Below are 24,020 nucleotides of genomic sequence, written 5' to 3'. Positions count from 1 at the left end.
GTGACTTCAAAGTCTTCCATTGTGAGGAGGTTGGGGAAGAGAATCCAGAGAGACCAGTGGTAATGAAGAGCACATCTGGCTGCCATGTGGGGCACCTGACCTGTCCAGCCTGGCCCAAACAGTCACCTCCGGTCTGTAACAAAAAGAAGCATTATGAGGGCAACTGCGTACCCAAGCAGGGCTAAAACAACAGGAAAAAAATCAGACTCCAATTTAATGCATGCCTGTGTGAAGATGATTCATCAAGACCAACATGGTTCTAGGCAATAAAATCATGAAGATATTAGAAGAACCAGCCCTCACCTAAGGACAAGTCACACACCAATGTGAAAACAGCACCTTATGAAACTGAATTTTACTGATTAAACCAATAAACAAACAAAAGAATATGAGATAGAGGGCAAAAAAGGTGGTAAAGAGTTAATTTAAAACTACAATTAGGTAGGAAAAGGAAATAAAAAAAAACCCTGATCATGGTGCTCTGGCTTTGGCCACCTAGGTGTACGAAAGACACCTATCATTTGTGACTTGTTCAGAGGGCACAAGATGACCTCAGGAGGCCCTAAATGTGTTTACCAAGAGCAGGAGGAAATACAGCCAAAGTCTCAAAGGTTCTGACCAAGAACAAGACCTCTGCTGTGAGCATGTCCACTGCTAGGACAAGGGGCAATGACACCAAGGGAGGTGTGTGCTCACTAGTGATTTGGTTTGGTTGTAGAGTCAGGCTCCGGTGGGAAAATCACTAATGCTTTTACCCAGCAGTTTCCCTCTGGAGGAGCTTCAGACCAGAAGTCTGCCTGCACCTGGCATTCAGAGCAGCTGGGGGTTGAATGGGCACTCAGATCCAGGGTGCCAGGACATGCAGGGCGGTGTGGAAACAGCACCAGAGGAAGAATCAAGAGCATGCACCAGAAATAAGCTCCCCTAAACCCAGAGGAGCACAGTGGGGGGGCTGCTCTGGAGGAACTGGCAGCAGGAAGCCACAGAAGAAGAACCAAGTCTTCAGTGCCTGCCTGACTGAAATGTGGAATGCAAGTTTAAGTTCCCTTTGATTAATTTGTTAATTGTCTTATTTGTGCATTAGCAATGTCACTCTTGTCCTATAGTTAGTTGTCCTTGGTCACAGCTCCTGTGGAACAAACACTCTGAAAACAATGCATGATTTCCTCAGAGTAATTATTGGAAAACAAAGAAGAGCAACGGTGAAAGCTGAGATCCTTTATTTCCAATATGATCACAGGTATTTACAAAAAAAAAAAAAAAAGAAAGAAAGAAAGAAACATTTCCCCAGACAGTGAATTATGAGCGTGCTCATCCGCAGGCGCAATGTGCCTGGGAGCAGGCCAGCAGAGTCGGGATGTATTACCACGACAGCGGTGGGACTCCAGGCGAGTAATTAACCTCTGGCCCAGAGCACTGAAGACCCGAAAGCAGTTGCTAGAATTTCCCTCATAATTTACGAGCAATCCATGCAATTCCCATCGCAAGCTTGGATCCACTGCTGAACAAGCCCAGCTCTCCCTGATGCAGAAGCAGTGACCCCCAGCAACTGCTGGGCCATGTTGGCTGACCCTCTGAGTGCCACCTCTCATCTGACTTAGGGAGCCAGTGATAAATTACAGAGCTATAATCACGTGGACCCAAGAGCACCTCCACTCTGCCACAGCTGCACTGCGGGTCCCCTCACCGCCCCCCCCCCCCGCCCACTGGCTGATGACTCTAATCATGTTCTGGTGATCCACACTCTGCTGCTGGGGCATATAAAGACAAGCAAGACAACCATGTGGATAGAGGGTCCCACAGTGAACCATGAGCATGTGCAGGCGACTGTGACCAAATGCAGGCAGAAACGGGCGCAGGGCAGAGGCAGAGCCAGTAGCAGCTCCTGTGACCTCACACATGGACACTGGGCACACGGGAAATTTCTCAAACAGCACCTGCAGCTGGGACCATAGCTGTCCCCTGCTGAGCTGTGAGAACTGGATTTGAAGAGGTGAAGCAACCTTTGGCGGCTGTGAGCTGACGCTGTGGTCCACGGTGCGGATGTGCATGGACAGTGATGACACAGTGCACAGAGCTGCGTGGGGTGTCTCCATGACTGGAATGGGGAAAGGCTACAGGCCAAAGGCTACAAGCTCAGCCCTCAGTTCTCAGGCCAGCACATTGATTCCCCTACTGGCTGATACATCACTGAGAAGGTATCTTCAACTTCATGGAAGGAAGGGAGCTCAGTAATAGTAAGAGCGCAGGGATCCTATGTGAAAGAAGCAGAAATGCCCTCAGCTCTCTGTGAACCACACACATGCTGTGCCACCCTCAGCAGACCTCTCACTGCAGCTAGGCATCAGTGCAAATGAGAGGCTGGACACAGATGACTTTGCAGCTGCCCGTCACCCTGGAAGTCAAGGGTACATGCTTTTGCTTTGCTGTGCCTTCGCAGTGCTAGACGCAGAGCCTGGCATGCCCTCCCCTCTACACTCCAGCCCAGGCATGTGGAATTTCAAAGCCTATGAAGGTAGATGCACGCTTGCCGTGTGCCTACTCTAATCACCAAGTTATAAAGAATGAGTGGACCTCAGAGGTTAGATACAAGGGTTATGAAAATTAACACTGCCAAGTTACTGGTAAACCAGCTGGTGTGATTCCACCCTCGCTGTTCAGAGTGGCGGTGGAGGGAAGAGGAGGGAGAGGAAGGTCACAGGGAAGGAGGTGAAGCAAGGACACCACTGGTGGCTAGTTAAGGCCATAAGAGAAAAATCAATCACTCCATGAAGGAAGTGGGGCTAAGGGAACTTCTTAAACATGGTTAGCAAAGGATGAAAATACGGACACAAATGTGAAGGTTCCTCCCTGAACCAGAAGAAAGGCAGGAACCCAACAGCTAATCATCATGTGCTGGTGAAGAGACATCAGCCCTGAGCCAATGACCATGACCTCCTAAAGAAATTCACACCAAGGAGGCTGCACAAGGCCAGCGCTTCCTGTACCTGACAGAAACACTGAGAGACACCAACAGGCAGACTGTAAGTACAAATGTGAGCGGGCGCACTATTTCCTTCCCCTCAATAAAACTAAGTGGCATTTGATGTCATAAAAAGAGAATTGGCTTCCCAAATTGACAGTTTGAATACTATAAAAACAAAATGAAACTGACCCTAGTACTCTGGAAAACCCATTAAATGACTGTTAATGTCCCATGAAAATCCCCTTGTATTGCCACGTGATCAAAGGTCCAGCCACCCATCACTCATCTCTTCCTAGAAATAGAGAAGAGATCTGAAAAACTAAATCCAGTGAACATTCACTCTGCATGTTCCTGCCCACTCCAGAGGACTCAGGAACAGATGGCCCTGGGACTGCTAAGGGAAAAACAGAAACAGAGCACTAAAGCACCTTCCAGGTGGCTCTAGAGCATGAAACTCTCGCAGCTGAAATAAGCTCAGAGGCAGGATCTCACTCCTTGTCTTTCATACTGGGGACTCTATGACTCTTGTGGTGACTGTAATAGCCGTAGAGCAGAAAAAAGAACATGCAGGTACAGCAGCAGAAGCTGGAGTCAAAGGATTTGGGTCTTTTCACCTTGATTCAGGTCATTTGCCTCTCTGGGCCTGGACTTCCTCCTCTTGAAGATGAGGGATGGGTCTAGATGCTACCTTTGAGAGTGTGTCCCTTCTCCAACCCTCGGGAAAGGCAGGAGCCTGACCTGCACTACCCTCAGCTTGGAGTCCTGGTCATGAAGGTACCGCACCACTGCAGGGGGTCCCAGTTCACACAGCAGACTCGAAGCTCACAAAAGCCCATGGAGCGCTTGTCAGGGCCGGGGTCCTCCACTTTCTTTCTGATGAGGAACTCTTGATGCAGCCACTCCAGGCTGAAATCAGTCCCAGCAAGTCTTGCTGGAAAAATAATACTGTCAGCCTTTCCTTGGATCCTCGTAGCTGCAAGGGTATTGAGCTAGGTCATATAATGTCCAACCAACCACTCAATGACACAACAGGATGAAGAATGGGTAGCATCACAAATTGGGGGGGGGTCAGATTTTCTTCTTTAATGTTAGTATTTCTCAAAACGAATCCCACAGATTTTGGTACATATCATATGAAAAAAATTAAATTTGATGTATGATCTCCTAGCTATCTCAAAGCACTGCAGCCTGTTTGATTGCGGTTCTCTAAGTGAAAGGGGCTTTTGTTTACTCTGCAAGCATTCCCAGGCGCTTCCTCCATGCAGGTAGCTCTCTCAGTGCAGGCAGCTCTCCCAGTGCCAAAAATAATGGGCACAGTTCTAAGGTAAGAAAGAGCACAGACTCCTACAGAGCACGGGGACACAAACACAGGGAAGAGTACTGTGGGGACAGAGGCACAGGGGCCTGGAGCCCCTGACCTGGGCACCATGGCCAGGAACAGGTAGAAAAGCATGAGAACCTGGGGCACCTGGGCCCAGGGCTGGACAGGAAACAGATCATGGACAAAGCAGACTTAAACGGAGTCTGGAAGAGCAAAGGGAGCTCTGTAAGCAAGGTCTGCAAGATAAACTGGAGAGGCAACTGGTGCATCTCATGAGAACTTCAGGCCAAATTTTGTACAAATCAAGGGGAAGCCCTTGAGAAGCGTTTAGTCAAGTGAAGAGTGACTGGGTGAACCTGATCCATTTTCTATACTTCCTTTATAAGAAATATATACACTTTCCAAAATCTCAAAACAAACAAACAAAAAAATCCTCCAGAAAAATCCCTAAGAATAGCAAATGCCATGCAGCTCCTTTTCACGGAAACAAACCCAGCACTCCAGGGAAGGATGGAGGGTGAGGATGGCCAGCATCTTCACGGACTCATCCCCTCTGAGCAGCACCACCTGAGGGGTACACGGCCACCTAGCACATGTCCCACCAGCTCAGGGAGACCTGTGCCAGGGAAGGCTCAGGACCAGGCCCTGCTACGGATGTGCCCCATGCAGTCTCAGTGCTTCAGGGATTCTGCATGGTCGTTGTCAGAATAAAACAATACCAAATTCTTCAATGTCTAAGTTCCAAAGGAGGAAACACTGGAAGCAAGGCACAGTGAACTCCTTACTGCACTCATGCTGACCCTGTCAGCTTGCTCATTCTCATTCCCATTTCCAATATACGTTTTTATATGCACCTCTTTTCTCTGCCTCATTTAAGAATAAGATGTTTAAGCATGCATGTTTTAATAAGTTATCGACATGATCGTAAGATAGGTTAATATGCTCTAAATATGTCTACTATATAAGAAACTGTTGTTATAGAAATTCAGAAAACATACAAAATTATAAAGGGAATTCAAGTCATCCATATTTACAAGACTTAGAAATAACCACAGTTAATGATTTATAATTTGTAAGAGCATAATGTAAGAATACTTTATTATTACAAAACATAACATTGTTTTATTGTTTTGATACCTTTTCATTTCTTTCATGTTAATTAACATGCCCTGTAATACCACTTTTATTATCTATGTGGTAGACGTGGACATACCATAGTCCACTCAGCCAATTCCTCACCATTGGCTCTATAGGACTGTCCTCAGTGTTGTTTTGCTACTATTATAAGCAGTCCTTCTAGGAACAAGATGATTCTTTCTATTAATAAAAATGTACTGCTCATAATCTTTATTGTATATATTCTCCTGATGCAAAAGGAAAAGCAAATTTCAAAAGCTAAAGACCAATTCTGTAGAGATAGGAAAACAAAACTTAAGAAAGGTTATCCTGGGGGCCACCATGGTTTAATTTCAACAAGGAAATTAGTAGGGACACACAAAATTCAGGATGCAAATCACAGCCCCAAATACATTTTTCAACTGAGTTTCTTTTACATATTTATATAAAGATGGCTTAATTGGAAACATAGCCATCTAAAATGCATTTCTCTGAAAATAAAACATTAATATTATAATTGTGCCAAACATGATATTAAATTATCAAGAGTCAACTGGGATTATGTTTATGAATCTAAGTTATAAAAATTTCAACATGTTCAATATTTAAAATTTTAATAAAATTGGAAGAAAGCAAAGATATTAAAAATGAAAATTTTTAGTAATGCTAGAAAAAAGAAACCCAAGAAAAAAAGGAGCAAATAATAATATGAGAAATCATGCAATTAAGTCAAACCCTGCAATCCAGTGTTAAGGATCGCCATTCACTTAACTTGGGAAGCATAGTCTTAACAAGTGCCAGGTGATAGCAGGATTTTAGGGACCATGCTTGCCACAATCAATTGTCTACCATGAGCCAGCACTGAGTATCATAATGATAGGATTTTACTCACCCCCTCACAAAGAACCCCCGAGGCAACCTGGGCCCCACCTTCCTGTCCCTCCTGGTTGCCTTTGCTGGAATCTGGATATTCAAAGCCAGCCAATGAGTAGGAGCTTGGCCAGCCTGAATCTTCTGTGTAGGGACTGCTTCTCATTGGATTGATAATGTTCTATTTTACAGTTGTGAATAGAAAAGCATTAAGACTTCTAAGAGGCATGCATATCTGTATGCACACATAAATGGTGAGCAGGAGTGACACCATGCAGTCTGCCAAGCACCCTCAATCACAGCTCTATACAGCCCCAGTGCATAGGGCAGGGCTGCCCAGGGACCTCAGAGCCTGCCCAGGACCTCCACGCTCTCTGCAAGCTGCATACAGGCAGCCGCCATCGACGTGCTTTCCAGAGCACATGACTAGATGAGGCCCTCTGCTGCCCCTATCCTGTCCAGCTCATCACTGGATGTGGTGCTTTCTCTTGACCAGTGCACGGCAGAAAGGCCTCTTCTGCTCTGCGGAGCCCCACAGCCACAGCCATCCCACAGTGCTCAGCCACGGTGCTCACGTGTGTCATTTAGAAGCATCTAGTGGCCCCACTAAGACAATAAATACTACAGTGACTACATGTCCATTAGCTTAAGGCACAAAATATCCAAAATAATAAATCATGCACCATTGTCCCTCCTCCTCTGTGTCCAGCAATCAAGGACTTGGTTCTTTGGCCACATGCGTGCTGGCATTCCTGCCTTCACAGCAGTCGCTGTGCTAGCACCGACAGGTCCTGGGGATATAATGGTCAATAAAAAACAAATCCCATGGCCTTGAGGAGGAAGCTTCTTGAGCATAGTCAGCCAGCGGATTTCCCCATGCAATACCATCCAGTCGCGAAGACGGGTGAGCTGAGGGGTGGTCAGAGTCTAGAGCGTGCTTTCAAGTCTTTTTCAATGACAGATAAAATCCAGACAGGGTCCTTCAAAAACACTTAGTAACTCAATAACCCTTTAGCAGGGTACCCACTTTCTTGGCAGGCACTGCACAAGATGCAGTCAGAAAGAAGGGGGCCCCTGGGAAGCAAGCCAGTGCATAGTGCTCACCCAGTAAATGCCCAGGACATCCGAGCAGCTTCCATGGCTTCTCAAAGTTAAAGGGGCCACATTTGGTGACAGTTACAGGAAGGGGTGGAGAAGCAGTCCCTCCGCCTTTGTTAAAAGGTGACATCTACTCCCTATTCCCTCATCTTGAGTCCTAAACAGGGCAAGCCAGGTGCGGATGGTGCACACTTGTAACCCCAGAGGCTTGGGAGGCTGAGCAGGAGGATGGTAAGTTCAAGGCCAGCCTCAGCAACTTAGTAAGACCCTGTCTCAAATAAAAAATAAAAAGGGCTGTTGGTATGTCTGAGTGATTAAGCAACCCAGTTCAAGCCCCAATACAAAAAAATAAATAAAAAACAACCCCACACAGGGTCAACCACGGCTATATCACGACTTAACATCAACAAAATTATTTCCACTGCAGGCATTTTACTTGTTTGGGGAAATTCAGTTATTCAAAACCAGTCTAGAGTGAGGCACTGGACGTCACAGCACTATGGAAGGCAGCCTCCAGCTGGAAGCTAATGTCTGGGTGTCTGGCCCCAGGCCCATGCCCTACCTGTGTGGCTCCGGATGTGGACCCTCAGTGTCCCGCTGCTGGCGAACTTCTGGCCACAATATGGGCAGACCTTCTCCTTTTCTCCTGTGTGTGTCTGAAGGGAAGGGAGACAAGTAGGAAGAATTAGAGCTGATTAAGTGTCTCTGACAATAGTAAATCCTTATTTTCCAGGATTATGTTTCATAAAAATGATTTAAAATCACAATGAGATTTAAACAATTTATCATGGATATTCCCATGGGTTCAAATGAACCATCAGAATTGTGTGTTAGTGTTAATTTGAAAACAGTTCTGTAGTTCACTTTTTAAGGCTTTATGGAGCACCCACCTAAATGTGATGAAGTTACAGGAAACCACGTAAATGAGCAAAACCTAGAGCCAGGAGGGGCAAATGCACCCACTCTGCCAAGACCACTCCTGGAAGCACCTCCTACATTCTGTGTGCATTTAACTCTTGAGGACAGAATTAATATCAATAAAGCCATCTGTTACTTAATTATGATTATCTGGAATGATTTTACTGCAAAGCAGAAAGGGACACAGATCTAATGAGACCTCAAGCCAGCAGGTGTTAACTAAATATAGTCAGTGTGAAGCCCTGCTCTCAGTACCCTTCATCCAGGCACAAGACCTTCCCACCAAGAGAAGTGAGTGGTGTCCTCAAAAGTGAGTGGCAACCAATGTCCGTAATTTAAAGCAAAGAGACCGTTCTGGAAAGTAGAGGTATGAAAGTTGGACCCCTCTCATCAGGAGACCAGTTTTTCCACCAATATCAAAACATATTGTTCCAATACATGAGAAGTGAAAGCCCTCTGTCAGACCCCAGTGTTTCTCATGGGAAGGCTGGAGGGGAGGCATGGAATTCCTGCAGGTATCTGCACACGGTCTCTGAGACAATTTTCAGTGTGTTTTCCCAATGATAACCTAACAATTAAAAAGCAGGGAGTGAACCAACTGGGCTACCATCGCCGAGCAGAGCTTCCGGACCTGAGCCTGCATCTGCTCTCCTGCAAATTACTGGCAGGTACTGCTATGCGCATTGCCATGGACCAGCCAAAAGGGAATAGGAAAGGGGTTTTTAATGGAATGTTCTCAGAAGGGAAACAGGGGAGAGCAGAATAGACAGCAGACACTTTGCCACCTGGCCACCCCAAAGGACTGACACAAACACACTTCCATCTTTCAATCAATTAGTTACTAACTCTAACATAATTAGTTTCATGTCTTATTGGTATTTAATTTGCAAATTACATGATGGTATAAAAAGGTGTATTGAAATGTGCACAATTGGGTCTATGATTTTTAAAATGGCTATAAACTAAAATACCTTATTAACATTAGATAGCTCAGTCCTGCACAACTGTTTCCCTTGAAAGAATTCATACTACAAGCAAGTTGGAGAAACAGCCTCATCAGCCCCGTATCCACCAAAGGTGCCATCTGCAATGGCACCCTTAATTCTGCACGTGGCAGGTACTTGACTTTCTCTCTCACCAAAAGTCCTGCCTGTGCACTAGGGGAGAGCCTTTGCCTGGCACCTTGGGCCCATGTTGAGGGAAGGAGGAGCCGACCTACAACAGACCTGTCTTCTCACGCCCCACAGAAGGCAGGGGACAGCAAGTCCTCTCTGGGCAGTTTGAGGTCCTCTGGAAAGCGCGCATCTGCTATTATCACCCTGGCTGCTCAAACAGGAGGTGGCCCGCTAACTGTGGCACCTTCATGAGACCCCAGCAATTTTGCTGCCATGACATTGCCTCACTATTCAGTTACATGTTACATGTGCTGAAATCCCAGATAGTATGGAAGGTTTCAAACTAGACACTAAGGCTGCATCAATAAAACAAATTAAAATATTTTTTCTTTTAACTAAAAAATGTATCTTATCATTAGCAACAGAATCTGCTTAGACACCTTAAGACACTGAAAGTACAAAACTCAACTACCTGAAATGTGCCTAAGAAAGCCTAGAAGCTTCTTACTGTAACCTTGGAGGAACATGCTGTGTACTCATAAGAGATGAAAGAGAGCAACATACTGTTACGACACACGACTAAACCAGTAAGGGTCATTCCAAGTGAATTTGGGGACTAAATAAAGACACAGACACAGACACAGAAAGCACCTTTTCTTTGGGTTCAGTGATGCTCCTAAGCCACAGCTCCCATTAGGGGAGCAAGGCAGGCAAGAAAGAAAGACAGCACACCTCGAACCTGGGTTTTATTGGGAGAAGCCATTCAAATGAGGCAAGGGGTCAGGTTTCAGGGGGTTGAGTCTAGCTTCCTGATGTCTGCTGACAGCTTGGAAGGCCACACCCATCTCATGTGCTACGTGATGATCAAAGGCAGAATAAGCAAAAGGGACACCCACGTGCACAGCCCAGACAGAGCAGCATCGTCAGTCCAGTCCACTTTGTGTTCAAGATGCACACAGCTCACACACAGCCCATGGCTGGCTCGCCACAACGCACCTCTGTGTGGTGGTGTGCTAGCATACAACAGCAAGATCACCCTTCAAAACCCATTCTTATTTTCCTCACTTACCACAAAAACATTTTTTAAATTGTAAATACATGCAAAAAAAGTAATGCATCCAAAAAGCTTCATTACCCTTGAACATTAGAGACATGGAAGAGACAGCTGCTCAGGTCCGTCCTTCTGAAGGGGCCAGGTTAAAGACAGGCCCCAAAGTCCTGCTCAGGGGGCCACATCTCCAACTCTCTTGGTAGCACACTTCAGTCATTCCTGAGCTCAACATTAAAACCTTTAACTGCATTTGTTACAAAATGAATTTTGCTATTTCAAAAGTGTACTTTAAATGCATGTTTTCAACAAATGGAAAACAAACTATTGACATGCTTGAGGTACCATGCAACTAGCGTGAGGCAGATCACACCATCCCCACGTTGCTCTGAGTAAGGCACCACCTTGTAGGAGCTGAGCAAAGACTTGTGAAATCCCTGTCCTTGTCAGGAACCTCCCTGTGCCCTAGAGAGTGAAGACAAAGGGCCAGGCCAGTCCAGGAAGGCCCAGTCTAATTACTTCAATTCTTCCCAACACAATCTGAATTACCTGGGAAAAAAGAAACTTACTAAGAAAAAATGCATAGTTTTTAAAAGAAAAAAAATCTACAGTAACCCCCAAATGTATAAAAATGGATAAGCTCCTACTCACTGAATATCTGTACGACCCACTAATCCACACAGCCAAGGGTCATGTAGAATCTACTTGACTCTGAGCTTCCTTCATGGAGAAAACACGTCTATTCTGAAAAATGGGAAAGCTACGTTTTCTGAGGAGGTGGCATTAACCTGTCATCTTGTTGGAACAGCTGAGGGGTGGGGGGAACTGGCCTGCACCCACAGAATTCTACCCTGGGGAGGCTTCCACTCACCTTCTTGTGGCTTCGGAGCACAGACGGTGTGACGAAGGCCTTGTTGCACAGCTCACAACTGTACTTCTTGTGTCTCTCATGGACTACCTGGACGTGGACATTCAATGTGTCCTTCCTTTTGAAGGTGGCCTCACAGTGGTGACACTTAAAAGTCCTCTCACCTGGGAAACAGAGTCAGATGACAGAACCAGGAACAGGCAGGGCCCCATTACCCCCTACCAAGTTCCTTTGTAGCTCTGGCAGTTTCTCGTAACCATGAAAGCTCACTGTATGCAGCAGCTCCCATCCACCTGTACTGACTCACTTGGTGGCTGCAGAAAGTCCCCATGACCGGAGGAAAGCCCTGGAACCTATATTGTCAGTTTCCTCCACTGGAAAACATGGGAGTGACTCAGCTGATGCTCCACAGGGAGAGCGAACACACTTTAAATATGCATCTCCAGTTGACATGCTCAGCTTGGGTGAAGGAGGCCCTGGCAGTGACATGAGGCCACTGTCCAGCAAGGCCAGTGGCTTGGCCCCTCCCACACTCCCCTCAAAACACCCCATGTGGGCTAATGAGAACGATTTCAAATGAATTCAGGAGCTGGAAAGATCTTAGAAGTAAAGGAAAAAAAAAACCCCAAGATCACTGCAAGGCATTTTTATTGAACTATCAAATGAATCAAATTATTGGTTCCCATACAAACACTTTACCAAGTTACACCAAGGAAGTTCTGACCTTCTTCATATTTGACTTCTTTGTCTTCATCAGATGAGACTGTCTTATTTATTTTGTCAGATTTGTTTATCTTTAGTTTATCATATTTTTCCCCTCCTAATACCTAGAAGTTAGTAAGCAACCTTTCCTGGTTTTCAGTATACAAGAAAACGGCAAAAATTTCCAAAGTAATAAGCTAATGGTTTAATATTTTAAGCCAGAATGCAGAGGCCAGTTTCTAACATCAGCCTTTGTGTTTTGAATTTTCATGTTGTGTGAGACAACACAGACCTAGTGTTTGGTCCTCTCTATTCCGCTTGCTCACGCCAAGCCTTCACTGACGGCTACCTTCCCCTTCAAACATCAAGGTGCCTCTCCTGACAGATGGCACTGGGCGGCTTCAGGAAGCCTCTCAAAAGGTGCAGAAGGTGCCGAGGACATTACAGAAAAGACATGGCACACAGAACCCACCCTTATTTCTCAAGATGATAAGAATCAAATGCCTTGCTATTATGAAAAACAAAATTTCATTTTGCCACAGAAAAATATCCCAAGCATCACAACAAATTTGGCTGTATAAATCTTAAAATGAGGCTCACTTCTTCAAATCCCTATCTTAGAACCCATTAATCTCATTTGCAGCCCCTTCTCTTAGACTAAGCAAGAGTGGAACAGGCAGCAGCTGCTGCTGTCCCACAGGGTCGTCCTCTGTGAGGGAGTGGGAGCTGTGCTGGAGGTTCCCACAGAGCCTGGGGTGACAGGGCAGGTCTGAGAGCCTGGGAGCTCTCCAGGGAGGTGACACACATCCTCACCCCACCTCAGGGCACTTGCAAGCCTCTGTCTTCACCACTTTTCATCATAGACACCTGAACTTGACAGAGAAATTCCTTCCAGGACAAAGCTGATGTCCTATTGTCCCAGAAACTCAAGGCTTCCGCAGTGTCAGGAACTTGCCATGTGCTCAGGGTTTTCAACTGATAAAGGGTCTCAAGTTAAAAGAAGTGTAAATATTCCCCACGCTGCGCACTGTTTTCTAGTTTCTGATGTGCTAGTGCAGTGCATCTCTGGTCACTTTAACATCTGAATCCACCTTAAAACTCAGCTCAGCAGTACTGTTCTCCTTCCCAGAAGTGATGTTCTTCAGTGGTACGGCTGTTAATTCTGTAAAGTTCTAAAATAGCGTCTAGTATAACTCTTAGACTCTCATAGTGTGTTTGTGCAGACATTAGCCCAAAAGGGAAAAAAAAATCTCCTCTGCCAAATCTGTGAGAAATTAGAGGTAGCACAGCAGGGAGCAACACCCTGCTGTCAGAGACCCCACTCAGGCTTGCTTCCTTAGTCTCAGTAGTCTCGATTCCTCTCAAATTAAGGTTCTAGATTATGCCAAGTACAGTGGCACATGCCTATAATCCCAGTGGCTTGGGAAGCTGAGGCAGGAGGATCACAAGTTTAGTGAGGCCCCAAGCAACTTAGTGAGACCCTGTCTCAAAATAAAAAACAAAACATGCTGGGGATGTGGGTCAGTACTTAAGTGCCTCTGGGTTCAATCCCCAACCTCCCCCTCCAAAATCCAATGTGCACTGTGATCCTCTCCAAATTTAAAGTCTATAAGTTGGTCAAATCATGTCACTATGCCCATGCTTTAAAGAGGCATGCCTGCTTAGGGGTAGCCTGACACGTGTGAGGCACTGGGTTCAATCATCAGCACCACATAAAAATAAATTAAAGGTATTGTGTCCATCTACAACCAAAATAAATTTAGAAAAATTTTCTAAAAAAGAGGCAGGCCTGCTTTCTTATTCGACACAACTAAGAGGGAAAGGATGTCTTGAAAACAAAACTCAAAGCTCCCCCACTGAGTCTGAGACTCACTCTATATACAAACTATAAATCCATGGAAGAAAAGACAAGACAACTGATCTTACTGTGGGGAAAAACGTCATGACAGAGGAAGTAAAGGTGAAAGGCAGGACTGCCAGTCCTCTCCTGTTCAGGAACAGATGCCCTAACCACGTACGGCTGGGATTCTGGGAGGCCCAAGATCCCCAGGCTCTAAGAACAGGGTGGGAAAGCCCCTCTGCTCCCCACTGCCTACACAGGCACTTACTGGTGTGTATCAGCAGGTGTCTCTGCAAGGAAAAGGGTGTCCGGAACAAAGCTTTGCACTCCTCACACTGGAAGGGCCTCTCCTGGGAGTGGGTCTGCAGAGGAGAAACATCAGAGTCAAGAGAAGGGTGGGCCAGCGGTCACTGCAGAGCAGAACAGGGAAGCACAATGCCAAGGGGTGGAGAGGAAGGAGCGGAGTCCTGGCTCTTGCAGCACCATTCTCCCGACACTCAAACATGGGGCTGTGCGCACAGGCACAAAACAGGCGCACCATCGAGCCCTTACATTAATTAAAAATGTGATAAATAGCCAATAAAATTGCTCCTGCTATCTTAAGTTGCTAATCTGAACACGATAACTTCCCTGGTTCTACTCTGCAGACTGAATGGTGGACGCCCCCCTCAAGACTCAACCTCCTGTAGCCAGGTGTGAACTACACGGGGACACTCTGGCCCTCTTCCCCTGAGCTGAAGCTTCCCTGAGTGATTCCCAGCCCTCAGCAGGCAGGCCTCAGTGCTGCCCATCCCCATGCTACACCGGGGAAGGGGATATGCTCTGATTAAGCCTATTTGACAGCCGCTAGATACTTAGCTTGTGTCAAATGCTAGGTGAACACCTCATAGGAATCACTTCAATTAATTCCAACAGCAACTGGACAAATGAAATGCTGCTGTTGTCACCATTTGACAGAGAAAAAAGGAAGGCTTGAAAGGTGTCATTAACTATCCAAGATCAAGCAGTGTGGAGGCACAGGCACACAGGAAGTAAGGGCACACTGATAAGCAGCAGCAGGGCAGGCCCCCATCGGATCTCAAACCCGGAGCCAGAGACACAGGGCAGCTTCCCGCCCCTGCTTTCTGTTGCACTCAAGATAAGCCCACCGGGCACACCGTGTGAAAGGAGGTTCATTCTGCCATGGATGGCAGGATGAGAAGGGCCATAATTGTGAAAGAAAAATAACTGAACTAGACTCTTATTACAATAAAGGAGAGCACCTGAGTTCTGTGATATATGTGGTACAAAAATACAGAGAATACTTTTTTAAAGTCACTTTATGCACACCAGATTGCTTAAAATTTTCATAGCTTAATGGCCAGTCTAAAACACAAGATCCAAGCATCATCTATTAACACAACATTGGTAATAAAGTGATTACTACACTGTTTTCAGTTGTGAAAAATATAAAGGATGGAAGAAATGGACATTAAAGGTAAGGATAAATCAAAGAAAATCCAATGTGTTTTTTAGCCACAGAATTCTTTAGCACCAAAGTTAAAAAGAAAGCATGGAAACAGATGAATGGAACACAGCACTAATGAGGAGTTTTCCCTGGTTACACAGAACATGTGAACACCCAGGACGGGAGTGGGCGCTGCTCACCAGACAACAAGCCCAACCGCTAGCTGAAGGGCTGGGAGCCGCTCTGTGGACGTTCAAGGACAAGGCCAGGCCTGTTCTCACTCCTTACATTAAGATTCACACGGATCCAGCTCGCTTTAAGAACAAAACCTAAAGGTGCTGGAAGAAAGTATGAATGGATTTTTAAATAATTTTTGAGTGGAGAAAGGCTTTGTAATCATGGTAGAGAACCAGGTGTTCAGATAACAGAAATAAATGAACTCAAAACTGCAAAGTGAGACTATTCAGTGACAGGCAAAGGAAATATCTGCAGCAGAAAATAAGAGCTTGATGTTGCGAATGCCGAGAGCTATGCATAGCAGCAAGGAGAGGTGAGCTCCAGAAGAACATCAGCAGCCAGCTCACTCCAGGTGGCCCTGGAACATTGCTTGTCACATGATGCGACCTGTCTAGGCTGTGTACCTCGGGGCACTGCGTGCTGGTTCTGGCTGTGATGACAGGGAAACAGCAGCAAAGAGAAAAGACATAGTTCCTGCTACCCTGGAGTGGGCCGCTGGTGGGGAAAGAGCCAGGGGAGTGACCTGTCAGGGAGGGACACCTGCATGGAGAATGGGCAGGAAGAGGTTAGATGGCCAGCGCTGCAGACAATAGGCTGGGACTCTGCAGGGAGGCCAGCAAGGGCGGGGTCTGGGCCCAGGTGGGAAGCAGCCAGGGGGCCCGCCTGGTGCAGCACAGGAAGAGCAGGGAAAAGGGAAGACCCACAGAGGACCAGGGGGAGGTAGAGATGAGGCATGTAGGATGTGCTCTGCCAAGAGAGACTATAGTGTCCAGGGTTTGGGCAGCTGAGTGGCAACTCTTGCTTCACACTTAACAGAATGCCATGGTGACCGTGTTGGAAACAGGACACGGGGACCACAAAGAGCAGGAAAACTGGAGAAGAGTGGCTATAAATCAGCCAGTGGGGCTATCACTGAAGGTCCACAAGCATGTGCATGGCAGGGTGCCATGTGTCCTGGAGAAGGAGAAGGAGGAGGCTGCAGGGAGGGACAAGGACACAGAGGGAGCAGCATGACTTTAGGGTCTGCAGCCAAGTCATGCAGCCATGGATAGCCACTAGCAGACATGAGGGCCAGCAGGTACCAAGTGGGTCCACATGAAGACCAGCAGTCCATCTGGCCAAGTTCAGGTGTCTAGAAGGCAGGAAAACACTTCCAGTATGGACTACAGGATTCCAAGGTATCTACACTACACATGGTACTAATATTTAATTCTCAAATACAGTGAAAAAGTGGAAAATTAGAAGCAAAGATAGTATCTCGGCTGCCAAACATGAAGAAAAGGGGAATCTTTCAGGTCTGGCTGAAAGTGGGGCAGTCTCATGTGCTGTACCTGGGCTGCCAGCCTTCTGGGGGCAGGGTAGCACTCTGCACCAAAGGACAAACACACACCCCACCTAGCCAGCTGCCTCTGCAGAAACACATCTGACAAGTGTTCAAACAAATTTTTACAAAAGGAAAATGCCTCAATGCCCACAAAATATGTAAATGTGGTTAATTAAATTATAGTGGAACTCAAAATTGCAAACTGAGACTCTTTAGTGACAGGCAAAGGAAATATCTGCAGCAGAAAATAAGAGCTTGATGTTGCAAATGCTGAGAGTTCTGCTTAGCAGCGAGGAGAGGGGAGCTCCAGAAAAACAATAGAAAAACAGTCACAAAACTAGTAAAAATAACTAAAGATAAAATAAATTATGATTGTACTTTTCCTTTCTTTAATAAGGAAAGTCATCTGTAACATGTTTTGAGTGTCAAAAGTAGAAGTCAAACATCATGCATGGAGGACCACACTCTGCACACTCTGTAGAGATGGAGCCCAGGGAGGGCTCTGCAGGACATCTAGGAGGGCTGGGAGCAGGAGGCGGCTGCTGCTCCACACAGCATTTGCATTCTTCTTATACTTTTTTACTTATTTACTTATTTTTGATGTTTGGACTTTTTACAGTAGATAGAACTATTACCAAAAGATTTTTTTTTTAGAGTATTCCACCTGAAACACAGGATTGCTTTGATCTTCCAAACACACCATATTCCCTCCTGATCAGTCTTCTCTTTTTCCAAATCTAGGACAAAGAAATCCTATGGAAATTATTTCTCAGCGAAGGCCAGCAGTACATCTTAGGCAGCCCACTAGCAGCAGGTAGACGGCAAGCAACTGCTCTTGTCAAGAACCATCCAGCAGCACCGCAAGCTGGGCCGCAGCACCTGTGGGAGAGCAGGCACAGAACTGGTGCTGGAGGGATATGTGAGAATGGAGGTAGCACAATGCTGGCACGTTGAGAGGAGAGAACTTTTGTGTCCAGCAGAAGGTATTTAACTTTTTTGTGTCCAGCCAGATGAAATTAAGCTTTTTTAGAAGTGTCTAATCCTTGAGTTTTTCATCTATAATGAGTGCCAAACTTTCCACTGATTTATTATCAGAAGATCCTATGTTAAGCAGCAGAACATCCCTGTTCAGGCGCCAAGTCCCTGGTGATACCACATCTGCCAAGGTGACAAATGAACTAGCTCTGGGCGAGTGCCATGAAACCTATCTCTTCCTATGCCAACTATTGTAATGCACCAAGTTTGATGACTATTCCAGACGTAGAAAATGCTAGGAAATATGCAACTGTTGAGATGTCGCAGAATGCTTCAGGAGGTCTTTCCCATAATGTACAATAATTAGAAGATTAGTACCTTCCTAGTCACACAGCTCAAACATTTATTTCATGATGGTAGAATAAAATTTTTATCAGCACTATTCACCATTAAAAATTACAAGCCTGGGGCTAGGGCTGGGGATCAGTGGTAGAGCACTTGCCTACTATGCATGAGGCACCGGGTTCAATCCTCAGCACCACATAAAAATAAAATAAGATACTGTGTCCACCTAAAACAAAAACATAAATAAATTTTTTTTAAAAATTACAACTTTGACTTTCAATAATACGTACTTCTCCACAGTAACAATATTTACTGTTAGTGGCATTTTTTTCTTTGGGTTATCTGTGTTGCAGGAGAACAATCACAAGACTAGTAAAAATAACTAAAGATAAAATAAATTTGGAGCAAATATATATTTGTTACAAATATTCTTTTTAAAAAGGAGTTTTGCTGGTGAAGATGTTTTGTTGGTGAAGACCCAAGCCTGCATATCATAAGCACATTACTATCCCACTGAGCCCCATAATAAGCCTAAAGCTATATAAATATGTGCTATCTGGCTGTTTACACAGACTGTGGATCAAAATTTTGCTGTCAAATTTATAACTGGCTACTTTAAATGGCCTCCTCCTCAGAAAACTAAATTGAACTGAGAAAGATAATGAGGAATACGCAAGTTCCTGCAGTAAGGAGCCGCTCATTCCACACTGCAGAGTTGGGAGTGCATTCCAGTGGTGCTCCCACAGAAGCACACCCTTGCACAGCCAGCCCAACAGTCCCTGCCCGAGAGCTAGAACCCCATTTCATACACCCCACATTCTCGAGTGTGCCCCGAGCAGGGCAGGGGATTCACCAAGAAGAGGAACAGCAATGGGCTATCAGAGCAGCCTGGGAAGGAAGCAGCTTAGACCCGCCCAGGGAGTGCCCCTCCATGGCACTTCCAGGACTCTGATCCAGGACATTTCAACAAGCCCCGTTTGGACCACATGTGGCCTCTAGGGAGTGAGCACCATGACTTCCAAGTACTGCCTCTTTGTGACAGCCACCGTAACCACAGCTAATGTAGACCCACACAGCAGCTCTTTGAATGGATGCACACAGGACCTGAGGACGTCATACAGCTGTGCAGGGAACAGATATCTCTGGCTTCCACTCTTGAAGGAACAGGGCTCAACTCATCGCAGCAGGTGAAGAGCAGAACTTTCTGGATGACACAGGCATCTGTGTTATGGTTCACAGTGATGGCGCCAGCCCTCCACTGGACAGTTTGTCTAGGCAGCACGCCTCAGATTCAGATTCATGTGCCATCCATGGACAATCACGTTTAGGTTCCCAAAGCCAGCACACCAACAGCACTGAAGCAATCTCTGTCCTGTTGAAAACACTGACCTTCCAAATATTAATGCAAATTCTTGAAAAGGAAATTATTTCCTATATAAGTCCCTGGAGTTTTTACAGATACTAAGATGATAATATTTGGTGAATATTCGATCAGGTGAATAGAACACACAGAGAGAAAGAGAGAGAGTGTGTGTGTGTGTTTGTGTGTGTAGTATGTGTGTAGTGTATGTATATGTGTGGTGTGTGTGGTGGGGAGGTGTGGTGTACATTTTGTGTGTATAGTATAGTGTATGTATGTGTATGGTGTAGTGTATGTATGAATGTGTATGGTGTATGTTTATATGTGTGGTATGGTATGTGAGTAGTACAGCATATGTATGGTGTAGTGTATGCGTGCAGTATAGTGTGTGTGTAGTGTATAGATGCGTGTATGGTGTGGTGTATATATGGGTGGTATAGTGTTTGTGTTGTGTATGTGGTGTGGTGTATGTATATGTGTGGTATAGTGTGTTGTGTGTGTGGTGTGGTGTGGGGGGGTGTGGTATGGTGTTGTGTGTGTATGGTGTGGTGTGTGTATATGTGTGGTATGGTGTGTGTGGTGTGGTGTGTATGGGGGGTGTGGTATGGTGTGTGTATAGTGTAGCATATATATGTGTGTGTGTGTGTGTGTGTGGTGTAGTGTTGTATGTGTATGGTATGGTGTGTGTGTGTGTGTGCACACGCATGCATGATCAAGTCACTCCCCCAGTTTGCTCAAGTGTGGCCGCTGCCCGAGGACACATTCCCTCTTACTGTGCTAAGCCCCACCATGATCTCTTGCTCTTGCTAAATAAAGTTTTCTCAATCCTCTCATTTAATCTTCTAAGGACAGAATGTGGCAGGGAGAGGGATCAGCCCTGCTGTGGAACTGCAGATGGACATGGGTGAAATGGAACATCCAAGGCTGGAGAATGAAGTTGCTGACCACAGAGAAACATGAACCATGGTTTAATTTCTTGCTTTTTCTGCCCAAAATGAAAAACAATGGCCCGCCCATTCATGAACCTACTCATTCACAGGGGAAGTGTCTACATGAAGAACTTTGTGAAGCAGGTTGTTTTTACTACAGGCTACCCATCTCCAGGAAGATGGAAAGGAAGGCATAGCAGTCTGCTTGTCAAAAGTAACCTGCCTGAAACACCACAGGAGAGGGTGCTCACAGAGAGAAACCACAAAGATCCTCCCTAGCAGAAATTAAAACACTCTACAAATTGCAATTAATAAGACAGTAGGATGTTGCAAAACAGAATGGAATCCAAAAATAGTTTTTTTTGTACTTTAGGAGTTTTATACATCAATATTTCATTCTATTCCTAAAAATAATAAGCTCTGGAGGGTTAAAAAACCAACAAAAACATAAACTGGTATAATTTTTAAAAACACTGATAAATATTAGCATAATCTTGGAGCAAAAAGTTTTGCAAATGAGACATTAAATACAGAAGCTACAGACTCAGAACCCGAAAGTCTATGGTGCATATAATAATTCACAAAATAAAAAGGTAAAACTGTTTTACCATAAAGATGAAAATTAGTCAGTGGGGGGTAAGAATTTGAAATAAAAATAGCAAAGGATTAACACCTGTGGCATGTGCACAACTCCTGGAAATCACTGAGAGGCAGCCAGTAGTGCAATTTAAAAAGAAAGGGGGGCGGGGCAGGGGCCAAAGAGCATATATGGGAACTTTTCTGAGGTGGAAAATAAATTTATAAAAGAAGCACAACTTTACCATCATTGCCAAAATGCAAGGAGAGTCCCTTTTCAGTTCTGAGACAGTGAAAAGATGGCACCACCAGACGCTGGTGCTGATGCAGACGCAGGTGCTTTCCCACAGAGCTAGGAAAGAGCCGCTTCAGAAGGCAGCAGGAAGTGCTCGAGGCCCATGTGCAGAGGGGCCATCGCACACTGAGGGATCCAGGCAGAAGCAGGTTCACTGTGCTCTATCCACAGCCTTGGCAGCCAAACTCTGTGCCGCTGAAGGGCACAGTCCTGTGACACCATCAACTCTCAACACCTGTTTCCCAGGTGGGCAGCTGACTCTCGGACTCTTCTCCAAGCCACGCCCAGCATGTCCTCTCCCACAGACAAGGCTGTGAAATGTGAAGGTGAGAGGAGGGAGGCCCTGGCCCTTGGGACTGGTCTCCTGGAAATGCCACACGTGACCCGACACTATGATGTGGTGTCCCCTTCCCTCCGACCCCTCCAAAGCCTGCCACTCCACCAGCAGTCCTTGCTGTTCCTCAGCATTCCTAGGTTGGAGTCCTCACCCAAGGTGACAGTAGTAAGGGTGGCCTTGGGTAACTCCCAACTGGGGTCAGAGTCCTTGTAGGGAACACCCACACTGCACCTGCCCCCTGCCCCGGGAGGATGTAGCACAGGGCCACCTGCAAGCCAGGAGGAACCAGAACCACCAGCACCCTTAGGTGGCCTGTCTCTCCCAGGGTAGTGAAAAGCAGGTGGTCACAGACAGGGCTCCAGTCAGGGTGCCTCGTGGGGCAGCCCAGGAACCCGCCTGCCCTTCTGTGACCCTCCACTCAGACCTCCAACACAGAGGGACCTCCAGTGGGGGCAGGCCTGAAGTGGGGCAGGGGGCCGGGGAGGCACTGCAAATTAGTCACCGGAGCAGGCCCTTGGGACCTGTCACAGATGCACCATCCCTCCGGTCTTTTTCCTCCAGGCTATGAGAAGGTTCAGGAGTTGGGGGACGTGGGCCAGCAGGTGCACAGTGGAGAGCTGGGAAGGAGGACTCTCGACTGAAGTCAGGAGCCTCAGGGTAAGGAAAGGGGATGGGAAATGAGAGCAGCGCAGGGTGCTAACACGGAGGGCTCCAGGAGCACCTGGGGTCTTCAGGCTGCCAAACTCACCCATGAGGAAGAAGTGGGACTGTGATTTACCAGAACGCCACACGACCACCAGCATGTCGGCCAGTCCAGGGAAAGTCAGGTAGGGCAGCCCTCAAATGCATGTCACGCACTGACACCCAGACCTGGGGCATCACCTGCCACAGTGACCTCAGCCTAGAGTGCTGGCTCTTCTGGGGTCATTTCTCAGGGCTTTCACTGGGTCATCATCATCCTTTACATTCAGCATGTGATGCATAAGTCAGTATAGCATCTCTCTCCCGTGCGGTCTCAGGAAAGAAGAGCATATGTCAGGAGAACCCCGCACATGGTCAGGATCTGAGCGAGCTCAGCCAAAGGACAACAGTATGCAGCCTACCAGAAAGCCTCAGAGGAGAACAGCCACCTGAAGGGCAGCCCAGGAGGGGCACACACCCAAGGGGAATGAAGCCAAGTGTCCCCAAGGCACCCACGCACCCATGCTCACTGCAGGTTCAACCTGAGAGCCATCGGCGCGGATGAGCAAGTAAGGAAATGTGGTATACACACACATGGAATAACACGCAACCTTTGAGGAGAAGGACATCTGTCACCTATGATATGGGGGACACTGCACCAAGTAAAACAAGCCAAGCGCAGGAAGACTGAAGTCAGGGGCCTCAGGGTAAAGAAACCACAGCGTGATGGCACTTCTGTGTGGACCTAAAAGCCATGCACACAGGCACAGAGCAGTGCAGGAAGGAGGGAGTGCAGAGGTGCAGCTGGAGGAGAGGCAGGTTCCAGCGCAGGGAGGCTGTGACGATGATGACAATGATGACAATGATGATGATGATGATGATGGTGGTGTAGGTGCTCCTGAATGCCAAGAGCGGGGCTCTTTATACGTGTGCACTGTGCAATATCACACTGGGAGCACACCCTGGAGCAACAAAGTCAAGCTGGTTAGCACCCCGTCACCCCTCACGCTAGCTGTCTGTGGTGAGGTCACTCAGAATCAAAACAGACCTCAAACCAGGAAACACCAAAGACAGCTCTAGCAGGCGGTGGCTGTGCTAACTAGCCAGACTGGTAGTCACTGTACACCGCATCCACGTATGAAAACACATTTACACCACAGATCTACACATATTTTGGCAACTATTCCTCAATAATGAATAAAGAACACATTTAAATTTTTTAAAACAAATTGAACATTATTATCTCATCATAATAATAATGAGAACATTATTATCTCATTCCAACTTAAACAAGGTAAGGGACTTGCCATTAGAACTTGGGATACGGACGGCAACTGTGCCCCTCAGAGCGTAGGCCCCTCAGCTGGAGATGGCCTGTGCACCCACACAGAGGCAGACACAGCTCCACCTGAGCCGCTGAGTGCCCATGTCCTGGCCGGAGGGCAGCCGTACTGCCATCACCAAGGCTGTCTCCACCTGGCACCTCATCTCCCAGGTTTGGGACACCAGCTCATGACCTTTGGGGGAGAGGCCTGTCCTGTTCTAAGACCTAACGGAATTTCACCTAAGCAATTTGATGGACATGAAAAAAATTTTTTTCTTTTCTGTTTTGTTCTTTTTTTTGGGAGGTGGGGGACAGTTCCAGGAACCAAA

General features: G+C 46.4%; 1 protein-coding gene across 1 annotated transcript in view; it reads right to left on the bottom strand.

Annotated features, from left to right (window-relative positions):
• PRDM5 (PR/SET domain 5) overlaps positions 1 to 24,020 on the bottom strand; it is a 137,955-nt gene that overhangs the window by 42,225 nt on the left and 71,710 nt on the right. The window contains exons 10-12 of the mRNA XM_081304142.1: positions 14,130 to 14,223; positions 11,323 to 11,483; positions 7,933 to 8,026 (exon numbers count right to left, since the gene is read on the bottom strand). Coding sequence (XP_081160268.1) covers positions 7,933 to 8,026; positions 11,323 to 11,483; positions 14,130 to 14,223 — 349 coding nt within the window. The remainder of the gene's footprint in view (positions 1 to 7,932; positions 8,027 to 11,322; positions 11,484 to 14,129; positions 14,224 to 24,020) is intronic.

This window comes from Spermophilus citellus, assembly GCF_964194105.1.
Source record: "Spermophilus citellus genome assembly, chromosome: 8".
Taxonomy (NCBI): Eukaryota; Metazoa; Chordata; class Mammalia; order Rodentia; family Sciuridae; genus Spermophilus; species Spermophilus citellus.
The sequence above is the reverse complement of the archived record's forward strand: the minus strand, read 5'-3'. Positions and strand labels throughout refer to the sequence as shown.